The sequence below is a fragment of the Oncorhynchus clarkii genome, chromosome 17 (genome assembly GCF_045791955.1).
Source record: "Oncorhynchus clarkii lewisi isolate Uvic-CL-2024 chromosome 17, UVic_Ocla_1.0, whole genome shotgun sequence".
NCBI classification, from domain to species: domain Eukaryota; kingdom Metazoa; phylum Chordata; class Actinopteri; order Salmoniformes; family Salmonidae; genus Oncorhynchus; species Oncorhynchus clarkii.
In genome coordinates this window covers 53,435,605-53,460,799 of record NC_092163.1, presented here as the reverse complement: position 1 = coordinate 53,460,799, position 25,195 = coordinate 53,435,605, and the positions used below count along the sequence as shown (strand labels likewise).

At 40.6% G+C, this 25,195-nt stretch overlaps 1 protein-coding gene across 2 annotated transcripts in view; it reads left to right on the top strand.

Annotated features, from left to right (window-relative positions):
* Positions 1–20,438, top strand: part of LOC139371109 (S-adenosylhomocysteine hydrolase-like protein 1) — a 62,553-nt gene extending 42,115 nt beyond the window's left edge. The window contains exons 4-17 of one of the 2 annotated variants that reach the window (XM_071111185.1): positions 610–710; positions 3,287–3,389; positions 7,920–8,014; positions 8,156–8,262; positions 8,367–8,483; positions 10,933–10,996; positions 11,790–11,878; positions 12,238–12,308; positions 12,536–12,630; positions 12,810–12,908; positions 12,992–13,060; positions 16,739–16,817; positions 17,200–17,320; positions 17,541–20,438. In XM_071111185.1, the coding sequence (XP_070967286.1) occupies positions 612–710; positions 3,287–3,389; positions 7,920–8,014; positions 8,156–8,262; positions 8,367–8,483; positions 10,933–10,996; positions 11,790–11,878; positions 12,238–12,308; positions 12,536–12,630; positions 12,810–12,908; positions 12,992–13,060; positions 16,739–16,817; positions 17,200–17,320; positions 17,541–17,547 (1,215 nt within the window). In that variant the 5' untranslated portion in view covers positions 610–611 and the 3' untranslated portion in view covers positions 17,548–20,438. The remainder of the gene's footprint in view (positions 1–609; positions 711–3,286; positions 3,390–7,919; positions 8,015–8,155; positions 8,263–8,366; positions 8,484–10,932; positions 10,997–11,789; positions 11,879–12,237; positions 12,309–12,535; positions 12,631–12,809; positions 12,909–12,991; positions 13,061–16,738; positions 16,818–17,199; positions 17,321–17,540) is intronic. The other variant, XM_071111186.1, reaches the window with a different exon arrangement.
* Positions 20,439–25,195: the final 4,757 nt, after the last annotated feature.

Genomic DNA, 25,195 nt, shown 5'->3' with positions numbered 1-25,195 from the left:
TTACTTTTGAACCCCTAAAATGGGGTGGGGGGGGGAGCAAGAGACTATGTACAAAAAGTGCTGTAATTTCTAAATGGTTCACCCGGTATGGATGAAAATAACCTAAAATGAAAGCTGACAGTTAACCCCATAGTCATTGTATAATTTCAAATCCATCCTTTGCTGGAAACGGGACATAATAAATTGAGCACTGGGATCAATTGTTACAGTGTAAGGATGAGTAAGTGTATTTTATTGGTGTCGCGTTGCAGCTTAATCTACACCCATAACACTGTCAGCACAACCCCAGAGCTTGATATGGAGTGTTCATCCTCTAATGAATTGGCAGGTTGCAGATGGCATCGCTTATTTTAGGGCATTTGATTTTATGGAGCTAAGAAGGTACTGATGCAGGAAATTCTTTGAGACCCTCAATTATGAGAGATATTTGTGGGAAGGTCTTTATAGTCAGACCACTTTTCTGGTGTCTACTCTGAATGTGGCTATCAAGTTTTGGGATCACTTTCTCTCCCTCTCTCTCGCTCCATCTCCTTTGCTCTCTTTATCACCCCACTTTCTCACTCCCTTCTCTCTCTCTCTCTTGGTCGCTTGCTCGCTCTCTCCTCACAGATATGTCAGCATTAATCTCGCTCAGGAAGAGAGCCCAGGGAGAGAAGCCACTTGCTGGGGCTAAAATCGTTGGCTGCACTCACATCACTGCCCAGACTGCAGTAAGATAACTATCCCTGTCTTACCTATCATAATGCCAAGGCTACACGGGGGCATCTTTCTCCTAATGAAGTAGGATTTCAAGGTCACAGAGGCTTCTTCAGTAACCAAGTTCGCCCTGTTGTTTACACTAACTTACACTGTTTCCATTACCCAAGCTTTGCTGCAGTGAAATATCTCTCCCTTACTTAGGCTACATACTCAAATATCAGTGCCATGACTGCAGTATGATCTTTCTTCCAACAGTATCTCTACTGTACCTAACCACCACTGCTCTGCTACATTTTGCTCTGTGACTAAAAATGATAGCTGGCTCATCTCATGACAGTCCATAAATAATGTACAGCGTCTCTAAAGCCTTGTTCACATTGGCGGTTTGAAGTGACTCGAATTCTATTTATTTGCATATCTGATTTGAATCTGTTCTTTTTCCTGCAGTCTGAACAGCCAAAAAGCACATAATCAGATATTTCAAGCCACATTTCAAACCACCTTCGTATCTGATTCCTGGCCATGTGACTTGTCTGAACAGTCAAATCTGATTTATTTGTCCTGAAGTGGTTTTTAGACTGTTATTCAGCATATATTTTCGCTTGCTAGATATTCTGTTGACAATTTGACAAGAACATGTGGTAGCTAACTAGCTTGTTTATTGTTTTCAAACAAATGAGTGAATGCGCTAGAAGCTTAACAGCTACCTAGTTGGCCGACTGCTGTGGCCAAAAATCTTATCCTTTGAGGCTTTAAAAGTGTTCTTTCCCTAGGATTTTGAACATTCAAAACAACTGGGAAATGTCCATGGCAGGCATTGTTGTCACCTTAGCCTGCTATATAACTTCTGAGTGATAGGAAGCACAAGCGCAACCACCAATCAGCCTACACCCCAGCACACTCACACATGTTGTTACTATGACAACTAGTGTAGCCTTGTTCGCAAATGACTGCTCTCTGGACTCACATCCGATTTGGTCACTTGTAACTTACTGTTTGGACAGTCAGTAGTCCAAAACATATTTGAAAAATAAAACTGATTTGAGCATTAAGTCCTGCAGCGTGAACAAGGCTTTATAACCTGTTAGTGTCTAAGATTTAATATATTGGTGCTGTTAATTTGCTATTATATATTTACAGTGTTAGTCAAAAGTTTGGACACAGCTACTCATTCAAGGGTTTTTAATCATTTTTTACTATTTTCTACATTGTAGAATAATAGTAAAGACATCAAAACTATGAAATAACACATGGAATTATGTAGTAAGCAGAAAAGTGTTAAACAAATCAAAATATATTTTCTATTTTAGATTCTTCAAAGTAGCCACCCTTTACCTTTGAACACAGCTTTGCACACGCTTGACATTTTCCCAAACAGCTTCACCTGGAATGCTTTTCCAACAGTCTTGAAGGAGTTCCCACATATGTTGAGCACTTGTTGGCTGCTTTTCTTTAACTCTGCAGTCCAACTCATCCCAAACCAACTAAATTGGGTCGAGGTTGGGCGATTGTGGAGGTCAGGTCATCTGATGCAGTACTCCATCACTCTCCTTGGTCAAATAGGCCTTACACAGCCTGGAGGTGTAAGCGCAAACCAGATGGGATGGTAAGGCAATAAATAGGCCACAGTGGTGAAGTAATGACAATTTAGCATTAGCACTGGAGTGATAGATGTGCAGATGGAAGGAGTGTTGTATGGCATTGAAGCTTGTTTGGAGGTTTGTTAAGACAGTGTCCAAAGAAGGGCCAGATGTATACAGAATGGTGTCGTCTGCGTAGAGGTGAATCAAAGAATTACCTGGAGCAAGAGCGACATCATTGATATATATACAGAGAAAAGAGTCGTCCCGAGAATTGAACCCTGTGGCACCCTCATAGAGACTGCCACAGGTCCGGACAACAGGCCCTCCTATTTGACACACTGAACTCTATCTGAGAAGTAGTTAATGAACCAGGCGAGGCAGTCATTAGAGAAATCAAGGCTGTTGAGTATGCCGATAAGAATACGGTGATTGACAGAGTCGAAAGCCTTGGCCTGATCGTTGAAGACGGCTGCACAGTACTGTTTTTTTATCGATGGTGGTTATGATATCGTTTAGGACCTTGGGATCTTGAGCGTGGCTGAGGTGCACCCGTGACCAGCTCGGTAAGGTCTACAACAAGTTTAGACCTTACCTTGAAATATTTATTTACAAGTCCTTAACGAACAATGCAGTTCAAGCAATAAACAAAAGGGGAAAAAATCTAATCAATCAAAAAAGAACACAAAACATTTACATAACAATAACAAGGCTATATACAGGGGGTACCGGTACATGATTCCATATGATTTATTTCATAGTTTTGATGTCTTCACTATTATTCTACAATCTAGAAAATTGTAAAAAAAGAAAAACCCTTGAATGAGTAGGTGTCCGAACTTTTGACTGGTACTGTATATACAGTAGGCTAAATATATTGAATGGTCTGCTCTCTTTTGTGTTCTGTATTGCCCATTAGCTATTTATGATACAAAATATTACCTGTACATCTCTGTATTGTTCTTGTTCCTTGTTCCTCTCATTCAACCTCCTCGCTCTGCACTCAGGTGTTGATTGAGACTCTGGTGGCACTGGGGGCCCAGTGTCGCTGGACAGCCTGTAACATCTACTCCACACAGAACGAGGTGGCAGCTGCCCTCTCAGAGATCGGTAAGTAGAAGCTTTCAACATGACTACTTTACAGCTTTGTTACAGTAATGGCTTCTATGTGGAACAGAATGAGAGACTGACTGTACTTCATAAGAGGTTTTTGAAAGTTGTGTTTCATCACATTCATATTAATTGGTACTATTTCTGCATAATATACATTAACTCGTATTAATATGTAATTAATTACATGAGCGGGCTAAATGTTGGGGGTGATTTGCTTCCCTGTGCCGTTTGAAACTAAAGAGACATTTCGGAGATGTTCTCAATAAAGTCCTGGAAAACACAGAGAACATCAGACTTGCCTTCTAGTCAATGAACTACAGCACCAAGACACGCATATCTCTTAGGTTTCTGGGTGTTTGTTAAGTATATGTGTTTTCGTAGCGGGATCTTTTTGCTTTTCACAGCCTGTTAGCCTGAGCAGTTCACAACAGATTCAGACTGCATTACAGTAAATATCACCGGTCACACAGCTCAAGCTGGGAGAAGAACTGGTGCATAGGCTGTGGGCTGATTAACTTGTCCTACAAACACAGTATCCTCTGACCATTTACAACCCACTCTCAGCAGTGTTGATATTTTATACGTGTGAGTTATGCCAGCAATCTTCATACCGTACATACAGCAAGCCTGCCAGAAACCTACTGACTTGACCAGATGAAGGGAGTAGATAGATAGTTGTACGTAGGTATATACAGTGCATTTGTAAAGTATTCAGACCCCTTGACTTTTTCCACATTTTTTTCCGTTACAGACTTATTCTATGGATGAAATAGTTTTTTTCTCCTCATCGATCTACACACAATACCACATAATAACAAAGTGAAATAAAAAACTGAAGTATTACATTTACATAAGTTATATCACAACCAGGCTGTATCACAACAAGCCGTGATTGGGAGTTCAATACGGCGGTGCACAGTAGTCGTCTGAGTTTGGCCGTTGTAGGCCGTCATTCTAAATAAGAATTTGTTCTTAACTGACTTGCCTAGATAAATAAAAAATAAATAAATAAAGGTATTTACTCAGTACTTTGTTGAAGCACCTTTGGGAGTGATTACAGCCTTGTGTCTTCTTGGGTATGACGCTACAAGCTTAGCACCTGTATTTAGGGAGTTTCTCCCATTTCTTCTCTGCAGATCTTATCAAGCTCTGTCAGGTTGGATGGGGAGCATCACTACACAGCTATTTTCAGGTCTCTCCAGAGATGTTCGATCGGGTTCAATGCCTGGGCGCTGGCAGGGCCACTCAAGGACATTCAGAGACTTGTCCCGAAGCCACTCCTGCGTTGTCTTTGCTGTGTCGTGGTCCTGTTTGAAGGTTAACCTTCGCCCCAGTCTGAGGACCTGAGCCCTCTGGAGCAGGTTTTCACCAATGACTTCTCTACTTTGATCTATTCATCTTTCCCTCGATCCTGACTTGTCTCCCAGTCCCTGCCGCTGAAAAACATCCCCACAGCATGATGCTGCCACCACCATGCTTCACCGTAGGGATGGTGCCAGGTTTCCTCCAGATGTGGCACTTGGCATTCAGGCCAAAGGGTTCAATCTTGGCTTCATCAGACCAGAAAATCTTGTTTCTCATGGTCTGAGAGTCCTTTATGTGCCTTTTGGCATACGCCACGTGGGCTGTCATATGCATTTTACTGAGGAGTGGCTTTTGTCTGGCCATAAAGGCCTGATTGGTGGAATGCTGCAGAGATGGTTGTCCTTCTGGAAAGCTCTCCCATCAATCCTGTCTCGAAGCTCTACGGACAATTCCTTAAAGGCCTGATTGGTGGAATGCTGCAGAGATGGTTGTCCTTCTGGAAAGTTCTCCCATCAATCCTGTCTCGAAGCTCTACGGACAATTCCTTAAAGGCCTGATTGGTGGAATGCTGCAGAGATGGTTGTCCTTCTGGAAAGTTCTCCCATCAATCCTGTCTCGAAGCTCCACGGACAATTCCTTTGACCTCATGTCTTGGTTTTTGCTCTGACATGCACTGTCAACTGTAGGACCTTTATATAGACAGGTGTGTGACTTTCCAAATCATGTCCAATCAATTGAATTTACCACAGGTGGACTCCAAACAAGTTGTAGAAACATCAAGGAAGATCAATGGAAACAGGATGCAGCTAAGCTCAATTTCGAGTCTCATAGCAAAAGGTCTGAATAGTTATGTAAATAAGGTATTTCTGTTTGAAAATATTCTAAACCTGTGTTCGCTTTATCATTATGGGGTACTGTATGTTTTACAATAAGGCTGTAATGTAACAAAGTGGAAAAATACTTTTCAAATGCACTGTACACACAGATAAAGATGCAGGGATTTGAGGACTAGATAGGAGGTTAACTGTCAGTAGAATAGAGGTAAGCCCAGGTACTGTATAACATGTTTCTAGCTGTATGGTCATATGGGACGAGTAGCATGGCAGAATAATCATAGAGCTTTCAAAATCTCCCCACTCCTCCAATTCATTAGCAGGGCTTAGGATAGTTTTTTTTTTCTGTACCACTTTATTTTCTGGTAATTATATTTTTACGTAAGCCCTCCCTTTCCCACATCATTGTGTAAAGCGACATCTGTCACAGTATCTATTTCTAATAAACAGTTGGTCTTTATGGAGCTGTCCTCTGGCAGCTTCTGTTTCGGCCTGCCTGCTCTGCTCTCTCTGGGGTGGAAATTACCAGAAGGCCTTCTGTCCTGCTCCAGTTATTACCTGATGTCTGGTCCTCTCCTAAAAATAACTGGATAACAGCTTTAGAGACAAGAGACCTAGCCTCTTGGTTTAAAGAACAGACATATCCTTGTATATCTACAGAAAATACAGGAATGCCTATGGGGTGTTGTATATATTCAGAGCCATATTTCCGTAAAGCTTAGAGAGGATCTCATGTCAGATGTTGTTGAACTGTTTTAGTTGCAAATTCACTTGCCTCATCTAAAGCCTCTTCTTTTGGGGTGCTGCTTTTGGCCACCAAGTAGGGATTAACATGGGTAACCGGGATCACTTCACATTTCCAGAAAAAATGTAATGACGACCTGGAAATTACTGACATTTTCCCCAATGTCGGCACTAATGCAATGCCACAAAATACACAACATGCACAGCAACAGATTAGCAAAAAATAAAATGGCTCATTATTCAAACAGGTTTTCACATGGAAGCCTTTAGCCCAGCGTATTTACTTCACACAAAGTCACCATAGATTCAAAGCAGACGCATAATTGACACAAGTTAACATTTTAGTCATTTAGCAGACGCTCTTATCCAGAGAGACTGACAGTTAGTGCATTCATCTTAAGATGGCACGGTGTGAAAACCACATTTTACTGTCATAGTAAAAGTACATTTTACCTCAAAGTAGCTATCAGCACTCCTATCTCCATTTACTCAAGCAAACAACAAAATTACCATTTTAAAAAACGTATTAAACAACATCTTATTGAACGACAGGGACTATAAGTGGAGACAAACACACATTTTTGTTGTTGTATTGTTTGTATATCTTTATATTTTAAATTTGTGACTGTCCGGATCTATCAGTATTTTGTTACTTGTTCTTTTTTTTGTGGACCCCAGGAAAAGTAGCTGCTGTTTCTGCTGAAGCTAATCCACATAAATAAATAAATAAATAAATAAACATATTTACTCAGGCCCTCTGTTTCTGCCATGCTTATAACATCATAATGCAGGCTTTATAACACAATGTTAAATATTCAAAGGTTAGGTCAGTTCACGACAATTGGTCATGACACAAATAGCAGTATAGTGACACACATACCAGTATAGGTGAATAGGCCTACAGTGAAGCTAACCCCGATAAACTAGTGTAGCTTAAATCCTACATGATTGTTCAATACTGATGTCAATACTGGTAGTTCTGGCTGCTATTGACACCCGTTTCCTGAGTGATTTATGAGGGTGTGAAGTGGGCTTTAATGGTAGAGAGCTGAAGTGTTTAGTAGGGCCGGGACGATACCAGTATTGCAATATTCTTTCCATGGAAAAAATGAAAACACGAAGCAGACATTACTCTTTGATCATTAAAAACCTGCTGTAAGTAAATTATTGTGTGCTATAGCTTGGAAAATAAATACATATGACTCTGGATGACAACATAATGTTTGTTTCCAACATTAAGGCTGTTTTCCTAAAGAAGTTGAATCCACTTTGTGTTTTGTTTCCTTGCCACGATACCAACGAGTAAGTCTACCTGGAGGAGCCTACAGAGGCAGGGGCTGTTCTAGGCTCTTTGGTGTTGTGGTTGGACCGTTGTGCAGGTCCAGATGTCTAGAGTTAAACTGCAGGTCGTTATATTAATGACTTTACAACAGATTATACGGACATCAAGCATTGTGTGTTCAAACGTCATCGGTTCTGCTCTCTCTAGAATGAAGGGTCTTAACTTGTTAATGGCTCAGGACCCTGTGCTGCTGTTTAAAAAGGGCCTTAGCTTCTATATTTGTTGCGACATATGTCTGATCTGGAGAAATATTGTAATTTCTAAACCCATTTTATTCCCCCAACTACCTTGTCATTTCTGCAGGTGTGGCTGTTTTCGCCTGGAAGGGGGAATCGGAGGATGACTTCTGGTGGTGTATCAACAGGTGCATCAACATGGAGGGGTGGCAGCCTAACATGGTACCCATAGAACTCTTGTCAATTACCCTCCTTTAACAGCAAGACAAACGCATTTGTTGACCATTTTGTGTTACTGATATGTGTTTGCGTGTTGTCACTGTTTGTTGAGAATGTTATCTCTTCTTGCTGTGTCTGTGGTAGATTCTTGATGACGGAGGGGACTTGACTCACTGGGTGTATAAGAAATACCCCAACGGCTTCAAGAAGATCAGGGGCATTGTGGAGGAGAGTGTGACCGGGGTCCACAGGTGGTTTTATTTCTGATTATAATACATTCTCAATCATACATGTTCATAAGACCAACAGGTAAATCTGAGCTTAGTTACTTAGTTACTTTCTCTTTGCCTTAAAGGTTGTACCAGCTGTCCAAAGCAGGCAAGCTGTGTGTGCCAGCCATGAATGTAAATGACTCTGTGACAAAGCAGAAGTTTGACAACCTCTACTGCTGCAGAGAGTCTATCTTGGATGGGTAGGTGTTAAATGTACCTTTCAAGCATACAAGTGAATGTTCCCTCGCTTCGACACCTCACTGCTCTTTGTGCATACACTTGAAGTCGGAAGTTTACATACACCTTAGCCAAATACATTTAAACTCAGTTTTTCACAATTCCTGACATTTAAACCTAGTAAAAATTCCCTGTCTTAGGTCAGTTGGGATCACCACTTTATTTTATTGTTGAAATGTCAGAATAATTGTAGAGAGAGTGATTTATTTCAGCTTTTATTTATTTCATCACATTCCCAGTGGGCCAGACGTTTACATACACTCAATTAGTATTTGGTAGCATTGCCTTTAAATTGTTTAACTTGGGTCAAACATTTTGGGTAGCCTTCCACAAGCTTCCCCCAATACGTTGGGTGAATTTTGGCCCATTCCTCCTGACAGAGCTGGTGTAACTGAGTCAGGTTTGTAGGCCTCCTTGCTCGCTTTTTTAGTTCTGCCCACAAATTTTCTTTGGAAGTATGCTTGGGGTCCTTGTCCATTTGGAAGACCCATTTGTGACCAAGCTTTAACTTCCTGACTGATGTCTTGAGATGCTGCTTCAACATAATTTTCCTTCCAAATGATGCCATCTATTTTGTGAAGTGCACCAGTCCCTCCTTCAGCAAAGCACCCCCACAACATGATGCTACCAACCCCGTGCTTCACGGATGGGATGGTGTTCTTCGGCTTGCAAGCCTCCCCCTTTTTCCTCCAAGCATAACGATGGTCATTATGGCCAAACAGTTATATTTTTGTTTTATCAGACCAGAGGGCATTTCTCCAAAAAGTACGATATATGTCCCCATGTGCAGTTGCAAACCATAGTCTGGCTTTTTTATGGTGGTTTTGGAGCAGTGGCTTCTTTCTTGCTAAGCAGCCTTTCAGGTTATATCGATATAGGACTCGTTTTACTGTAGATATAGATACTTTTGTACCTGTTTCCTCCAGCATCTTCAAAAGGTCCTTTGCTGTTGTTCTGGGATTGATTTGCACTATTCACACCAAAGTACGTTCATCTATAGGAGACAGAACGCGTTTCATTCCAGAGCGGAATGACGGCTACATGGTCCCATGGTGTTTATACTTGTACAGATGAACGTAGTACCTTCAGGCATTTGGAAATTGCTCCCAAGGATGAACCAGACTTGTGGAGGTCTACAATTGATTTCCCCATGATGTCAGTGAGTTTGAAGGTAGGCCTTGCAATACATCCACAGGTACACCTCCAATTGACTCAAATTATGTCAATTAGCCTATCAGAAGTTTCTAAAGCCATTTTCTGGATTTTTTCAAGCTGTTTAAAGGCACAGTCAACTTACTGTATGTAAACTTCTGACCCACTGGAATTGTGATACAGTGAATTATAAGTGAAATAATCTGTATGTAAACAATTGTTGGAAAAATGCCTTGTGTCATGCACAAAGTAGATGTCCTAACCGACTTGCCAAAACTATAGTTTGTTAACAAGACATTTGTGGAGTGGTTGAAAAATGAGTTTTAATGACCCCAACCTAAGTGTATGTAAACTTCTGACTTCAACTGTATATATAATATTTAACTATGTATCTGATTTTTTTGTGGATCAAATACTGTAAATATATATCTCAAATATAGTACCTGTCAAAAGTTTGAACGCTCTTATTCAAGGGTTTTAATTTTTACTATTTTCTACATTGTAGAATAATAGTGAAGACATCACAATTATGAAATGACACATATGGAAACATGTAGTAACCAAGAAAATGTTAAACAAATCAAAATATGTTTTCTATTTTAGATTCTTCAAAGTAACCACCCTTTGCCTTGATGACAAAATTGCACTCTTGGCATTCTCTCAACCAGCTTCAACTGGAATGCTTTTCTAACCGTCTTGAAGGACTTCCCACATATTCTGAGCACTTGTTGGCTGCTTTTCCTTCACGCTGCGGTCCAACCCATCCCAAACCATTTCAAGGCAAAGGGTGGCTACTTTGAAGAATCTCAAAAATAAAATCTATTTTGATTAACACTTTTTTGGTTACTACATGATTCCATAAGTGTTATTCAATAGCCTTGATGTCTTCACTATTATTTTGCAATGTAGAAAATAGTATAAATTAAGAAAAACCCTGGATTGAGTAGGTGTGTCCAAACTTTTGACTGGTACTGTATGTGTATATATATGTGTGTGTGAGTTATTTATTTACACACACACACACACACACACACACACACACACACACACACACACACACACACACACACACACACACACACGATAGGCCAATACATCAGGCTAACAACATGGCCTGTGTGATCCAGTGGCCTGGGAAATTGCTTTTATAGACTGCTACTGCCCACTTCACTCTTTCTGGAGTTTCAACTTAACATAGAAAGGCCAACTTCCTGTATCTTAATGTTTCCCCTGTCTCTATCTCCATGTTTCTGTCTGCAGCCTGAAGAGGACCACAGACGTGATGTTTGGAGGAAAGCAGGTGGTTGTCTGTGGTTATGGCGAGGTAAGGGGGTGTCGTGGAAATTCTACACAGGGACATTCGGAAGTCAATCCAAAATGCATTATTCTTTATTATCAGCGTGCTGGAGAGGTTCCAACTAACTCAATGCAAAGTACACATGTCGTTCAGTTGCTCCCCCCGGGGCAGTTCCGTTAGTTCTGTTATATACAGACAAGTTATATTTGCATGATTTAGCTTATTTATAATTAATTAATCATTAACATTTGCTTCAATCATGTTATCGACCAATACTGGGTCATGCATGTGACATACCAATACCTCATAATGCTTCTTCTCTCTAAGCTGAGACCTTAAAACTGAGATATCCCTTTCTCTAAAAAAGGTTTTGGGCGTACTGCCAAATTGCAGATACTGTTAGTGAGGATTCGTTCAATCAGTCACTTGAATGAACACAGAAATTGGTTATTAGAATAGCACACATTTTTTATTTCCATCACAGGGTTTTCATATTGTATATGTAGTTATGTTTGAAGAGACTGTGTTTGTGCTGGCTACGCTAAACCTGCTATAAAAAATATGTGCACTCTGTATAATGATAATCACCTATACAGTACATACTTGTACATTTATATACTGAAGAGTTCAATGCCATGTCATGTTAAGTTATTGTATATTTAGTCTAAAGTAATCGGCCTCTATAGAGCTTTTAATGTGGACGTCAATGTTTACTGATATGCATGTTCTTTTGTGGGTCCATTGTGGCCTGTTCTGTTGATTGAGGTCAATGTGATGTGATCATATTATGTAATTCTAATGCGATATGCTCTCCCTGCAGGTTGGGAAAGGTTGCACTGCCGCACTGAAAGCCATGGGATCCATCGTCTACGTCACAGAGATTGATCCCATTTGCTCCCTGCAGGCCTGGTGAGGGACAGGAAACTGGAAGCAGAAAGTGCCAAATGTAGAGCACTGCTGACCCAGAGAAATGACACCATGAATTAGACCACAAAACCCTCTGGACAGAGGAGTCTCTCTGTCCTGCTCTAAGATTAACCTTTGAAACAGAAATTCTCCATCAAAATATAAACCCGAAAACCTGAACTGGCTTTCATCATTAGGATAACATGATAGAAACTAGATGGCAGCGTATTAAACCTTTTAAATAAAACAATAGAGCCTTATTAGTTGAATGGTAGACCAGTACTAAGCAACTCTACTGTAGGCAGAGCACCTGTCTACCCCCATCTGTTCTTACTAACCCGTCTCTCCCCATGTTTGAACAGCATGGATGGCTTCAGGGTGGTCAAGCTTAATGAGGTCATCCGTCAGGTGGACATCATCATCACATGCACTGGTAAACAACATCAAAATACCTTACTTATGTAATCAACTTTCTGTACAGGGGACTGCTTTTATATGGAAATACATTAATCTATGGGCTTCCAGTACATGCCTGTCATGATCAATATATGCATTGACATACATACATGGCCCTCTGTATCATCTAATCGAGAGAATTTGTGCTGCTAAGCTCTATGTAGATGGTAGTTTTAGACTGGTGTTTTTCCTGTGGTCTCCTAGGGAATAAGAACGTGGTGACCAGGGACCAGCTGGACCGTATGAAGAACGGCTCCATCGTGTGCAACATGGGACACTCCAACACTGAGATCGACGTGGTGAGGAACTTTAACACAACACAATTCGTGACTACAGTAGAATGTAAAAATCAACGGAGCCTTTCCAGGGAAAATGAAGTTCATGATTGTTTAAAATGTACTGCATATTAAAACTTTTAGTAGTGTGCTTGAGAGTGCATAGTGTGTTAGTCTGCTGATATGTGTGACCTGCTCCCCAGGCGAGCCTGCGGACCCCAGAGCTGACCTGGGAGAGAGTGCGCTCTCAGGTGGACCATGTCATCTGGCCTGATGGCAAGAGGGTCATCCTGCTGGCCGAGGTGGACACACACACACACACACACACACACATACACATACACATATACTCCCACATAGCAAATAAAATGTTTCTCTCCCTCAGGGTCGTCTTCTGAACCTCAGCTGCTCCACAGTTCCTACCTTCGTCCTGTCAATCACTGCCACGACCCAGGTAATACAGACACTCCCCACAGTAGCTAACAAGCAGCTAGAGTAGTGCTGCAGATAGCAGTCTGTGGGTTTACACTGCCTTCAGAAATTATTCATACCCCTAGAATTTATCCACATTTTGTTGTTACAGCCTGAATTTAGAAGCTGTTTTTCAGTCTCGGTCCCAGCTTTGATGCACCTGTACTGACCTCGCCTTCTGGATGATAGCGGGGTGAACAGGCAGTGGCTTGGGTGGTTGTTGTCCTTGATGATATTTTTGGCCTTCCTGTGACATCGGGTGGTGTAGGTGTCCTGGAGGGGTAGAGGTAGTTTCCCCCCGGTGATGCATTGTGCAGACCTCACTACCCTCTGGAGAGCCTTACGGTTGTGGGCGGAGCAGTTGCCGTACCAGGCGGTGATACAGCCCGACAGGATGCTCACAATTGTGCATCTGTAAAAGTTTGTGTGTGTTTTTGGTGACCAGCCAAATTTCTTCAGCCTCCTGAGGTTGAAGAGGCGCTGTTGCGCCTTCTTCACCACTCTGTCTGTGTGGGTGGACCATTTCAGTTTGTCCATAATGTGTACGCAGAGGAACTTAAAACTTTCCTGAAGTCCACGATCATCTCCTTTGTTTTGTTGACGTTGAGTGTGAGGTTATTTTCCTGACACCACATTCCGAGGGCCCTCACTTCCTCCCTGTAGGCTGTCACGTCATGTTGGTAATCAAGCCTAGCACTGTAGTGTCGTCTGCAAACTTGATGATTGAGTTGGAAGCGTGCATGGCCACGCCTTTACCATCTAAACCGCTGTGAAATATATTTTCCATAACCAAAAAAATATATATTTGTATTTTCAGCTGTTTGAAGCTGGTGTACAAACCCAAAGTAAAATACTTAAGAACGGGAAGCATATAAATAACGCACATGTAAACCCTTCTTAGACTTGCTTTCAATGAGAATGACAGATCTATAACTCACTTTTCGACGTGAATTTGGTCAGGTATTCCAAAAAGTTACATATTGCAGCTGTATATAGCATCTTCGGTGACTTCTAGGAAGTTTTTAACCCACTCAATCCCAACGTTATTCACCATCATTGTAAAGCCCTAATTATTTTGTTGCTCTGACAAGGTCATTTCTGAAGATAAAAAAATATAATGTGATTAGGGATTCATTTTAAGGTAAAAAAAACAACAACAACCCTGTCCCTCATTTTAAGGTAAACCCTGTTACGTGCACAGAACTCTCGTTTTAATATGGTGAAACTGTTCCTTTAAAAAGGTTTTTCAAAATAAACATTGAACATGTAATAATGGATCATAGTGTAAAAGCAAGTGAGCTGGTTCTACTCTTTATGGCCATTTTCTGATGTTTATTGGTGGAGCATAACACATCAACCCTGTTACCCCAGGTATCCCCCTTTCCCTTTGCCACAGAGAGAGGCTAGACATTTTTTTGCAATAAAAACAAAAATTGTGATGCTTGCATTTAATTGCTCCTTCCTTTTGCACACAACAAGCTTCCATTCCCCCTGTAACAAGGGGATTCATGGCTGATTTAAGATTAAGTCGTCAACCCTGTTACTTTATTTGACACTTACTGTAGTAATTTTTTCATGTAGCCCTGTACACTCATACCCGTATACAGTTTGAAAATGGCAGATTTGGACACTGATAAGCACTTAAATTGGAATGCAGTGGCTGTACAGTGCTATACATGATGTCAGAGTTCAGGGTCTCTGCTTCAAAACACTGTATGGGTTTTGACTGAGAGCCATTCTGAACTTAAGCACCTTGTGCAACAACAAGTTACCCCCATCCAGGGGCATTATGTGTAACAATTGCTTAACGCTATGTTCAAGATTAAACTCTATTGGACCAGTTGGGTTCGGGTGAATTGAAAACCACACAACTGAATAATTTAGGAAAAGAATGCCGGCTTGTATTTGTAAATCTAAAATACTTACAAACAAATGTATCACCTTGAGTAAATATTGATATGTGAAATTTGTAAAATGGCAGAGTGCGTAATTGGCGGCAGAGAAGTCAGGCGCAGGAGAGCAGAACTGGGTAATAACCCGATATTTATTAAGCAAAACCAACGGCAACAAGATAAATGGGCACAAAATAACCCGTCGTGCGCTCACGGGGAACGTGCACAAGCACTACAATAAACAATTCGGCGGAAGTCGTGACAGAGTTCCATATGATTGAAATACTTCAATAGTACAATAGACTTAGATATCGGCCATATATCCTGCCTATAATTTGCTAGGGTGCACCCAACTCTATCTTAATCTGAGAATCTCTGATGTCAATGTTCAATAGCAATACAATAAACATGAATCCACAGAAAAACACAAACCAATTCCCAAATACTGACTTATAAATCACTACGATGGAATCAATGTCAGTGACTGTGCCTATCAATAAACACTGTAAGGTGCTTATAACAATCCCACTGCAATGTCTTGCAAGAAAAATCCTATCACACCGTAGTATGGCAGTGCAAATTTAGTGTTCTCCAAGGAAAATAAATCTTTGCATGCAAATCTTCTCATCGATGTCCTGGGTTCGGCGGCTCGCCATCCTTGGTGGAACTGAATCCATACTCAAAAAACCTGACCAAATCCTGGCGTCAATCTTTCCCTCAATCCCTTCACAGTACGTTTGTATAGATAAGTGAGTGTTAATATCCAGTTCTCTCTTTTTAGTTCAGTTTCATACAACTTGATTTTTAACTTAGTTTTTCTTCCATGGAAAGGCAGTAGCTCTTTTTTTCAGCATGTTGGCGCCGACTGGTGTATAACGTGAGGTTAGGAGAGGGACTAAGAGAATATTGAGTTTTGATTGGCTCAAAATAAACTGCCTGTCATGCAGCTTCTGACAGCTGATTTGTAATAGCTGTCAACTTAAATATCAATATCAATATAGTATAATATGATTGGTTACTGGAATCTCACTAGTAACGATAAGTGTTCAACATTAGTTGACCTGTGTTACACATGCACCCCAAAAATCGGAAGGGGCACAAGGTACGTTAGGATGTCGGTGTGTGGTCAGGAGATGGGCTCGCCCCTCATCTGGAAGTTATAGCTTTTTTCTGCAATCTAAAGCCATAATCATATGTAAAAAATATATATATATAAATAAAAAATCAATTAAAATATATATATATAAAAACGTTTTATTTTCTGTATATCTAAGCATACCTCTTGAGCTGTCTGTATCCTCCTGCCTGATGGTAATTTGTTTAAATAAACAATATACGCTTCTCTGCATCTCTGGTAAATGATGGGTAAAAGATTGAAAGTTATGTGAGTCTTCAGTACATGTAGTAATTGCTTACTTTTCTAAACTCTACCAACCTTGCCAGCAGGCATGCCAGCTAAGATAGTTAGACAAGCTAGTTACTCTAACTTGATTGATAACTAGCTACATTTCAGGCTATCTGGGCTAAAGCCAACTTCATAAAATTGCTAGGTGACTAGTAGTATTACAGAGAAACGACTACAAAAACATTTTATAAAATAACGTGTTTTTTTATGACGTTGAACATGTTTCTTTATGACACGGTTTAAATAACATGAAGTCAAAAGTAGTTACACAAATCAAAAGGCACCTAATTGTTGTAACGACCCATCTATTCTTGAGTTTGTGTGTATACTAATGATTGTGTATTGTGCTTCATTTCTCCAACAGGCTCTGGCTCTTATTGAGCTGTACAATGCTCCAGAGGGCCGCTATAAACAGGATGTCTACTTGCTTCCCAAGAAGATGGGTGAGTAATGGACATCCCTTATACCCTGCCATGTTGGGCGCGTTACAAGGAAATACAGATAAATAATGTCTGTAGTGGTAGTTATAATTATGTTATGGTCTAGCTAGCTACACAACACAATTCCTGCTTTAGCTGTTTTATCCCTGTCTCTGTGGACATAATACTGTTTCACAAATGCCTGTTTTGGACAAGCTATGCAAACCACTTTCACTAGTCTCTGAGGCCCTACTTATGCCATCTGGTGATGGGAATGAGACATTACAAATCAATTCTGTAACTTTTATTTGGTATTCAAGCATACAGACACAAATATTTGTTGAATACAATTATAAAAACATTGCTTATTACTTCTATAATTGTATGTGTGTTGTGATTGTCTCAGATGAGTATGTTGCCAGCCTGCACCTGCCCACCTTTGATGCCCACCTAACGGAGCTCTCAGATGAGCAGGCCAAGTACCTGGGCCTCAACAAGAATGGCCCATTCAAACCCAACTACTACAGGTACACATTTCCCTGCTAGCATCCCTTTAAATGTCACCAAAATATCAGATTTATGTCAGATTTATCTTCATGTTTGCATTTCATCCCCACAGCCACAACACAACAACATCATCCCCCACAGCCACAACAAATGTTCTTATTGGTACAATCAAGTTAAGTGAAGGTTTTTATAACTTCAGTACATACATTTGACTAATATTTTCATTTGTGGTATTCATAGGTATTAGCTTGCATGAACGGACCACAACTCTGCACTCCTTGACTTGGACAAGGCCTGGATAAGATAATGAAATATATATATATATATATATATATATATATATATATATATATATATATATATATATATATATTAAGCTCCTATTCCTTCATCTTCTACAGTAGGTGTTACCCTGTTTCATTTGCTGTTTTGTGTGTTTAGTTTCACCATTAGTTCTGTAAATACACACTCTAACAAACCAACATACAGGACCCCACTGGCCATCAATGACCAATTGAAAGTACAGCACCTAAACTCAGCTGTCTGCTTGAGATATTTATATACACGTCTGATTTCATTCCCACTCTCCAGTAGAATAGACATTTTTCTGATGTTTTATTTGTAGTTTGATAGATCTTTATTTTTGTGCCAATTGATTGTGTAGGGAAGGGGATTGTTGTAATTGAGATTGATATTTTCTGTCTGCATTGATGTCGCTCTTCTCAAATAATTACATTCCAGCCAAGGGAACAGGGAGAAATGGCCTCCACACTAGAAAGACTCAACCTCAATGTCCCATTTAAAGGCATTGTCACATTTCCTGCTGGACCATGTGTATACCAATATAGATGTTTACTACCAGCTTGTAATTTTACTGATCTCTATCTCTCTTCCTCTGAAACAGAACTGAGGTTTTATTGAAAATATGAGTACCTGTACTGACTGTACTGTATTGGGGCGGCAGGTGGTTAGAGCGTTGGGCCAGTAACCGAACGGTTGATAGATTGAATCCCCGAGCTGACACGGTAAAAATCTGTCGTTCTGCCCCTGAACAAGGCAGTTAACCCACTGTTCCTAGGCCGTCATTGTAAATATGAACTTGTTCTTAACTGTCTTGCCTAGTTAAATAAAGGTTAATTAAAAATGTTTTTTTGTTAAATAGACTAAAGGGCAGACATACAGTATATGATTTTCTTTGAATAGTACATGTGTGCATGTACAGTACAGAAATGCAATTATCTTCACTAAAAACATTTATAAGTGTAAGATACAGAAAGGTATGTGCAACCAGAAGAGTGACTATCCAATCTGGCACTGGTTTTGATTGAGTCTCACATGGTAATATGGTAATAACACTGGAATGTTTTGCATTGTAGGAGTCTTATCAGACTTACAAGGACAATAGTGCATTGCTATTTCTCCATTCCTGGTCTAAACAATGTGGAATTAAGTTTATTGAAGTGATTTTTTTTTTAATACAGTAGTTGGCTGATTTTAGTATTGTTATTACTAGTAGTAACTAGTATCCCTGTTTGTGTGACGTGAATCTGTTTTTCACTTAACGTTCCTGATCACCATGTTGTCCTTCTGTCTGTTCTCTGCATCCATACTTGCCTGTTTTCATGTCACCATCACATTGAAAGGTCTACTCCATAAGGAGAGTTGTTATTCAGTTGAGTAATGTTGTTTTTTAGTTCCACCTGCCGATGAATATTACACAGGGTAAATAATCTGTATATATTACCGGTGCATTTAAAATGACATGCACTGTCACTCTGGTCTGGTAATATGGGACACTGAGTCGGTTGAATACAGACCACATCTGTGTGTACAATTTTCAGTGTTTTCTGTCCTTCCATTTTAGCTGTGTGAAACAACAGATACTGTTTTATTTGTATATATATTAGCTGATGCAACTGTGAGATAAAGCGCTTTCTTCTTTGCACTACTTAAAGCTGTTGAGCATTACAACCAAGGACATATGCGTGAGAAGGACATTGTTGGAGGGGTATTGGCGTCGTAACTTTGGTTACTGGTCAAGTGACAGTGCCTTGTGACCCATCTGCTACTGCACATATTCATCAGTTGTAGGATTATGTCTGTCCACTCTATTCCTCTTTGAAAGCTGTCCAACAGTGTTCTGATTCAGTATTCTGCAGTATTCTGCAGCATCACTGTAGTGGTCTCATATAAATATTTGTACTTATTGGGGGTACCCAAACTGCTTAATGTGTCAGCATTTAGTTACTTCCATTGTAAGAAAACATAGCAGTTTGAATTTACTTGTTTTTGAAGTTACAGTAAATCTTTATTTCTTCCCTTGGATATTGTCTGTATAGCACTACCAAAAGCATGCCATGAAGTAAAACCAGAATGCCTTTACATGCACTGTGTTGTTTACAAGGCCTCTGAATTCAAATTCTGTTTTAGTTAATTGAATCTCCCATACTTTAGATTTGTTTATACTGTCAGAACCATAACGACTAGCAGGATGTCGTAATAACTGACAAATATAGTCAGTTTATGAAACCCTGTCTAGCAGTTAAGTGTTATCTGACCAGCTCACAAGTCCCGGGTCATTTGGATGTTGTATGCAACAGTGTTCTGCAATTTGGGCTAATTGAGTGACTGTCGGTGACTGACATAACAACAGAAACTGATGCACACTACCAAATTTCAAAATTGCACCTTGTGTATTCTACTATTCCAACTATCAAAAATGAGTTGAGACCCCGACTGAGTTCCTAAAATGTATTTATTTATTTTTTGGGTGAAATTGATCCGCAGGCCTACAAAAGGGGGGCCGTGGGGCGCCAGTGCACATCCCTGATGTAAAGCAAGGAGCACTGTGATGTACATGATGCGAGAATCGCTTATGTATCTCTGGTTGTGACAAAACTACCCTTTTTATTTGAGCTTTGCAAATTAAATTATATTGTTAAATTATACAGTACTATGTATTATTTTTATGTGTATTATCTGAGTGGTTGATGTATAGTCTGGCTGAGTCAACTCAAGTTGTTTTACTTTAATCTGACTGCTCTCTGATGCTGCTATTTATTTTTCTGCTTTCTGTTGGTTGATGTGTACCGATCCCTTTAATAAACTTTTCGGTGTTTGAATTAAAAACTGCTAGTGCACCATTGTTTAACAAGTGATTATTTACCTAATGTGATCAAGGTCCAATTCTGGAACTAACTGTATGAGGGTTTTTCACTTAAGCAACAATTTTTTTATACAAATTCACAGTATAGACATTTTGAAAAACAACTAAGTAAATAGAATGAATAAACTATTTATTCATGTGAACAGTGCTGTAAATGACAAAATATAGATTCAAGTATAAACAATATTTGATTTGGCTGATTACATTTTTTTAAGACTGGGCCAAGAATGACTGTATTTTAGTCCAGGCGCTAGGATGTCTACAGCTGCCATAGGTGACACAGGCTACACTGCCCTCCAAACAGCGGAGGAAACTTCCTTTCATGGGTGATTTCATGATCACCTGAAATAAGTATTTTAAGTATTCACCTCCAAATCCATTATATTCTGTTGGCTCACATGGTTTCTCCTCCAGTGTCAATCTGCCAAGTGCATACGAGGCTGCAAAGTTTCCTCAACTGTAAACCGACAAAATAGCACCACAGATGTGACTCACTAAATAGCATGTCTGACTAACAAACTGTATTCATAGAGCGTCTTCTGATCCTACAACGACTGCAGGGCTGTTGGTGATGGCAGACGGGCTCTAGAAATACAGCAACTTTTCAGCAGACCATTTGGGAGACATTAAAGCACGGCTCCTTGTCCTCCATGAAGGCATCAATATTCAGTTGGTTTGCAGAGAATGCTGCAACGTATCCAGAGTAGGGCATGTCTCCCAGGTCAGAGTCAACCTGTCCAGGTTCTCTTCACAAACAGGTCATTTCTTCAAGGCTCATAGGAGAGCTTTGCTCTTTGGCGCTTTGGTGAACAACCCAAAGCTGCTGTGCCAAGCAGAAGTGCTTCTTCACATCTTCACTATTCACTGGAATTGTAGGGTCAATTGCAAAGATGCCATACACACGTGTCAATAATGTGTAGAAAGAGGGCATTTGGAACAGTTCCAAGTTACATTATGGTCCAGTAGTTCACCGTTTTGTGCTCCTCCACTCTGCAGTGCTCCCCAGTCACCAGGTCTCACAGGGTTTCTCCCAGTGGTCTAAGGCACTGCATCTCAGTGCAAGACGTGTCCCTGCTTCGAATTCAGCCTGCATCACATCCGGCCGTGATTGGGAGTCCCATATGGCGGCGCACAATTGGCCCAGCGTCGTCCGGTGTAGGCTGTCATGGTAAATAAGAATTTGTTCTTAACTGACTTGCCTAGTTAAATTTAAAAAATAAACATTGGGTAGTTATTTTACTTGAAATGCACAATGTCCTCTACTCTGACAATTAATCCACAGATAAAAGGGTAAACCGAGTTAGTTTCTAGTAACCTCACCTCTTTCAGTCTTCTTTCTTTGGACTTTATATGTCGGCAACCAACTTTAAGGTGCATTACCACCACCAACTGGACTGGAGTATGGACCTCAGTTCATTGTTCAATCACCCATGTAGGTATCTGCTCCTAAAAACCAATGAAGAGATGGGAGAGGTGGGACTTGCAGCACGTCAAGCGTCACAAATAGAACCAAGTTCTATTTTAGCGCCTGGCTATGCAGACACGCGCGAGCAGTGTGTATGCAATGATTGAATAATATGTACGTGTACATTTATTTTGCAACGTTCGCGCACGTAAAGCGAGCGGTGTGGTCAGCATGTTCGACTGACAGCTGTCATGATAGTTCCTGTAACCTCTATCTCCAGCACTCAGGATTTTCTCAGGACAGTGGGGCCACCAGCCACACTCATCATGTCATCAAGTATGGAGCGCACAATCCTGACCCCAGAAGAAGATATGTAGCTGCTTCGTATGATTGAAAGCATCTGTGAAGTGCAGAGTACCAGCAAGTTCCTAAAGCAAAGATATCACCACCCAAATCATCAGGTCGACAAGTGCCTTGCTGGCGGATCCCTCTCCCTCAGGGGAGTCTCTATCTGCAGGGTTGGCTCTAACGCTGGGAATAAGACTGGTGACAATTTCCACCACCACCCAAGATTCACTCTGTAGACAGGAAGCTGTGAGGCAGGTCAAGTCACTGCTGATGTGATGTCCTCAATTACCTTTTGGAGTAATGCCGCGTTCACATGCTAGTTGGAACTAGGAAACTCTGAAATGTACAACTTGCTGATTTCGTTGAACGTGGCACGTGTGTAACAACAACCAGTTAGCAAGTTGGAAATGTCAGAGTTTCCTTGTTCCGACTAGTACTTGAACGCAGCATAAGCTTCTGGACGCAAACCGGGTGGGTCCCTTTGAGCCACGGTCTACACTTCAATTGCAGCTTTTATGCTACAGGAAGACAGAAAATAAAGGCCACAAGTTGAGAGATCATGAACACTACAGGAAATAATGGAATTGATAGCTAATAAACACCTGCATCAAGGGGAGTGACAGACTCTCACAGGTTAGGACTGGAAAGGGAGAGACACAGTGAACCTCCAAAGCCATTCGACTGGGAGCCCCCCAGTGAGTAGGCCTAAAGAGAGATTGAGAGAGGATGAGTTTTAGTAAGGTAGGATTTCTTGCATTTACTGCTAAGGTTATCAACTAGCTGTTAGCCAGCCTGCCAGCTTAGTGGTGTCTGCCATTAGCACAGTCAGTGTAGTCAGCTCAGCTATCCCCATTGAGACCGTGTCTGTGCCATGTTTAGCAAAACTAAACATGGTGGTGTTCGCCTTAGCTATCTCACTGGAATAAAGACCTCCTCCATTCCTGCCATTATTGAAAGAGATTGTGATATTTCACATCTCAAAATAGGGCTACTTAATGTTAGATCCCTCACTTCCAAGGCAGTTATAGTCAATTAACTAATCACTCATCATAATCTTGATGTGATTGGCCTGACTGAAACATGGCTTAAGCCTGATGAATTTACTGTGCTAAATGAGGCCTCTCCTCCTGGTTACACTAGTGACCATATCCCCTGCACATCCTACAAAGGCAGATGTGTTGCTAACATTTACGATAGCAAATTTCAATTTTCACAAAAAATAACGACTGTGTTCATATTTTGAGCTTCTAGTTATGACATCTATGCAGCCTACTCAATCACTTTTTATAGCTACTGTTTACAGGCCTCCTGGGCCGTATACAGCGTTCCTCACTGAGTTCCCTGAATTCCAATCGGATCTTGTAGTCATGGCAGATAATATTCAAATTTTTGGTGACTTTAATATTCACATGGAAAAGTCCACAGACACACTCCAAAAGGCTTTTGGATCCATCATCGACTCAGTGGGAGCAGCAGGTAGCCTCGTGGTTAGATTGTTGGACTTGTAACCAAAAGGTTGCAAGATCGAATCCCCGAGCTGACATGGTAAAAATCTGTTGTTCTGCCCCTGACAAAGCAGTTAACCCACTGTCCCTAGGCCATCATTGAAAATAAGAATTTGTTCTTAACTGACTTGCCTAGTTAAATAAAGGTAAAAAATAAGAAACTAGCTCCCTGGTATACAGATAATACCTGAGCCCTGAAGCAAGCTTCCAGAGAATTGGAACGGAAATGGTGCTACACCAAACCGGATATCTTCCGACTAGCTTGGAAAGGCAGGAAGAGCCCTCGCTGCTCCATCATCTTATTTTTCCAACTTAATTAAGGAAAATAAGAACAATCCAAAATGTATTTTTGATACTGTTGCAAAGTTAACTAAAAAGCAGCATTCCCCAAGAGAGGATGGCTTTCACTTCAACAGTGATAAATTCATTAACTTCTTTGACGAAAAGATCATGATCATTAGAAAGCAAATTACGGACTCCTCTTTAAATCTGCGTATTTCTCCAAAGCTCAGTTGTCCTGTGTCTCCTATGTTGAACATAATAAATGTGTACCAAACTCACTAAAAGTGGCAGTAATAAAGCCTCTCTTGAAAAAGCCAAACCTTGACCCAGAATATATAAAAAACTATCGGCCTATATCGAATCTCCCATTCCTCTCAAAGAATGTTGAAAAGCTGTTGCGCAGCAACTCACTGCCTTCCTGAAAACAAACAATGTATACGAAACGCTTCAGTCTTGTTTTAGACCAATCATAGCACTGAGACTGCACTTGTGAAGGTGGTAAATTACCTTTTAATGGAGTCAGACCGAGGCTCTGCATCTGTCCTCGTGCTCCTAGACCTTAATGCTGCTTTTGATACCATCGATCACCACATTCTTTTGGAGAGATTGGAAACCAAAATTGGTCTACACGGACAAGTTATGGCCTGGTTTAGATCTTATCTGTCAGAAAGATATCAGTTTGTCTCTGTTGATGGTTTGTCCTCTGACAAATCAACTGTACATTTCGGTGTTCCTCAAGGCTCCATTTTAGGACCACTATTGTTTTCACTATATATTTAGTGAACAACAGCAGCTGCAAACGGGGACTAGGAAACAACAGACAGAGTATCCCGTCTACCACACAACGACGTTACTACAACGTATTCAATTGACCACCAGAGACATTCTTCAAAGGACAAAGGACTCGGTTTGGCAACACGGCCTTCCATCTACCACCAATCTACCGAAGCGCAGCTCAGAGTAAATATTTATTGCATTTTCCTTTTCCAAATGGGCGGTAATTTAGAATGCATAAGATACTATATTTATGATAGCACAGCTTCTCCCTTTTGTTCCTCAGTCTTCCCGCTCTTTCACTGAAACCCAGCCCCTTTTCTTTTGTGTAACCAGCTGTCATATCTGTTCCGCCCGCTAGGGACGTTTTCCTTTATGATGTAATTTGTAATCAAGGTATAATTCATTCTGTGTA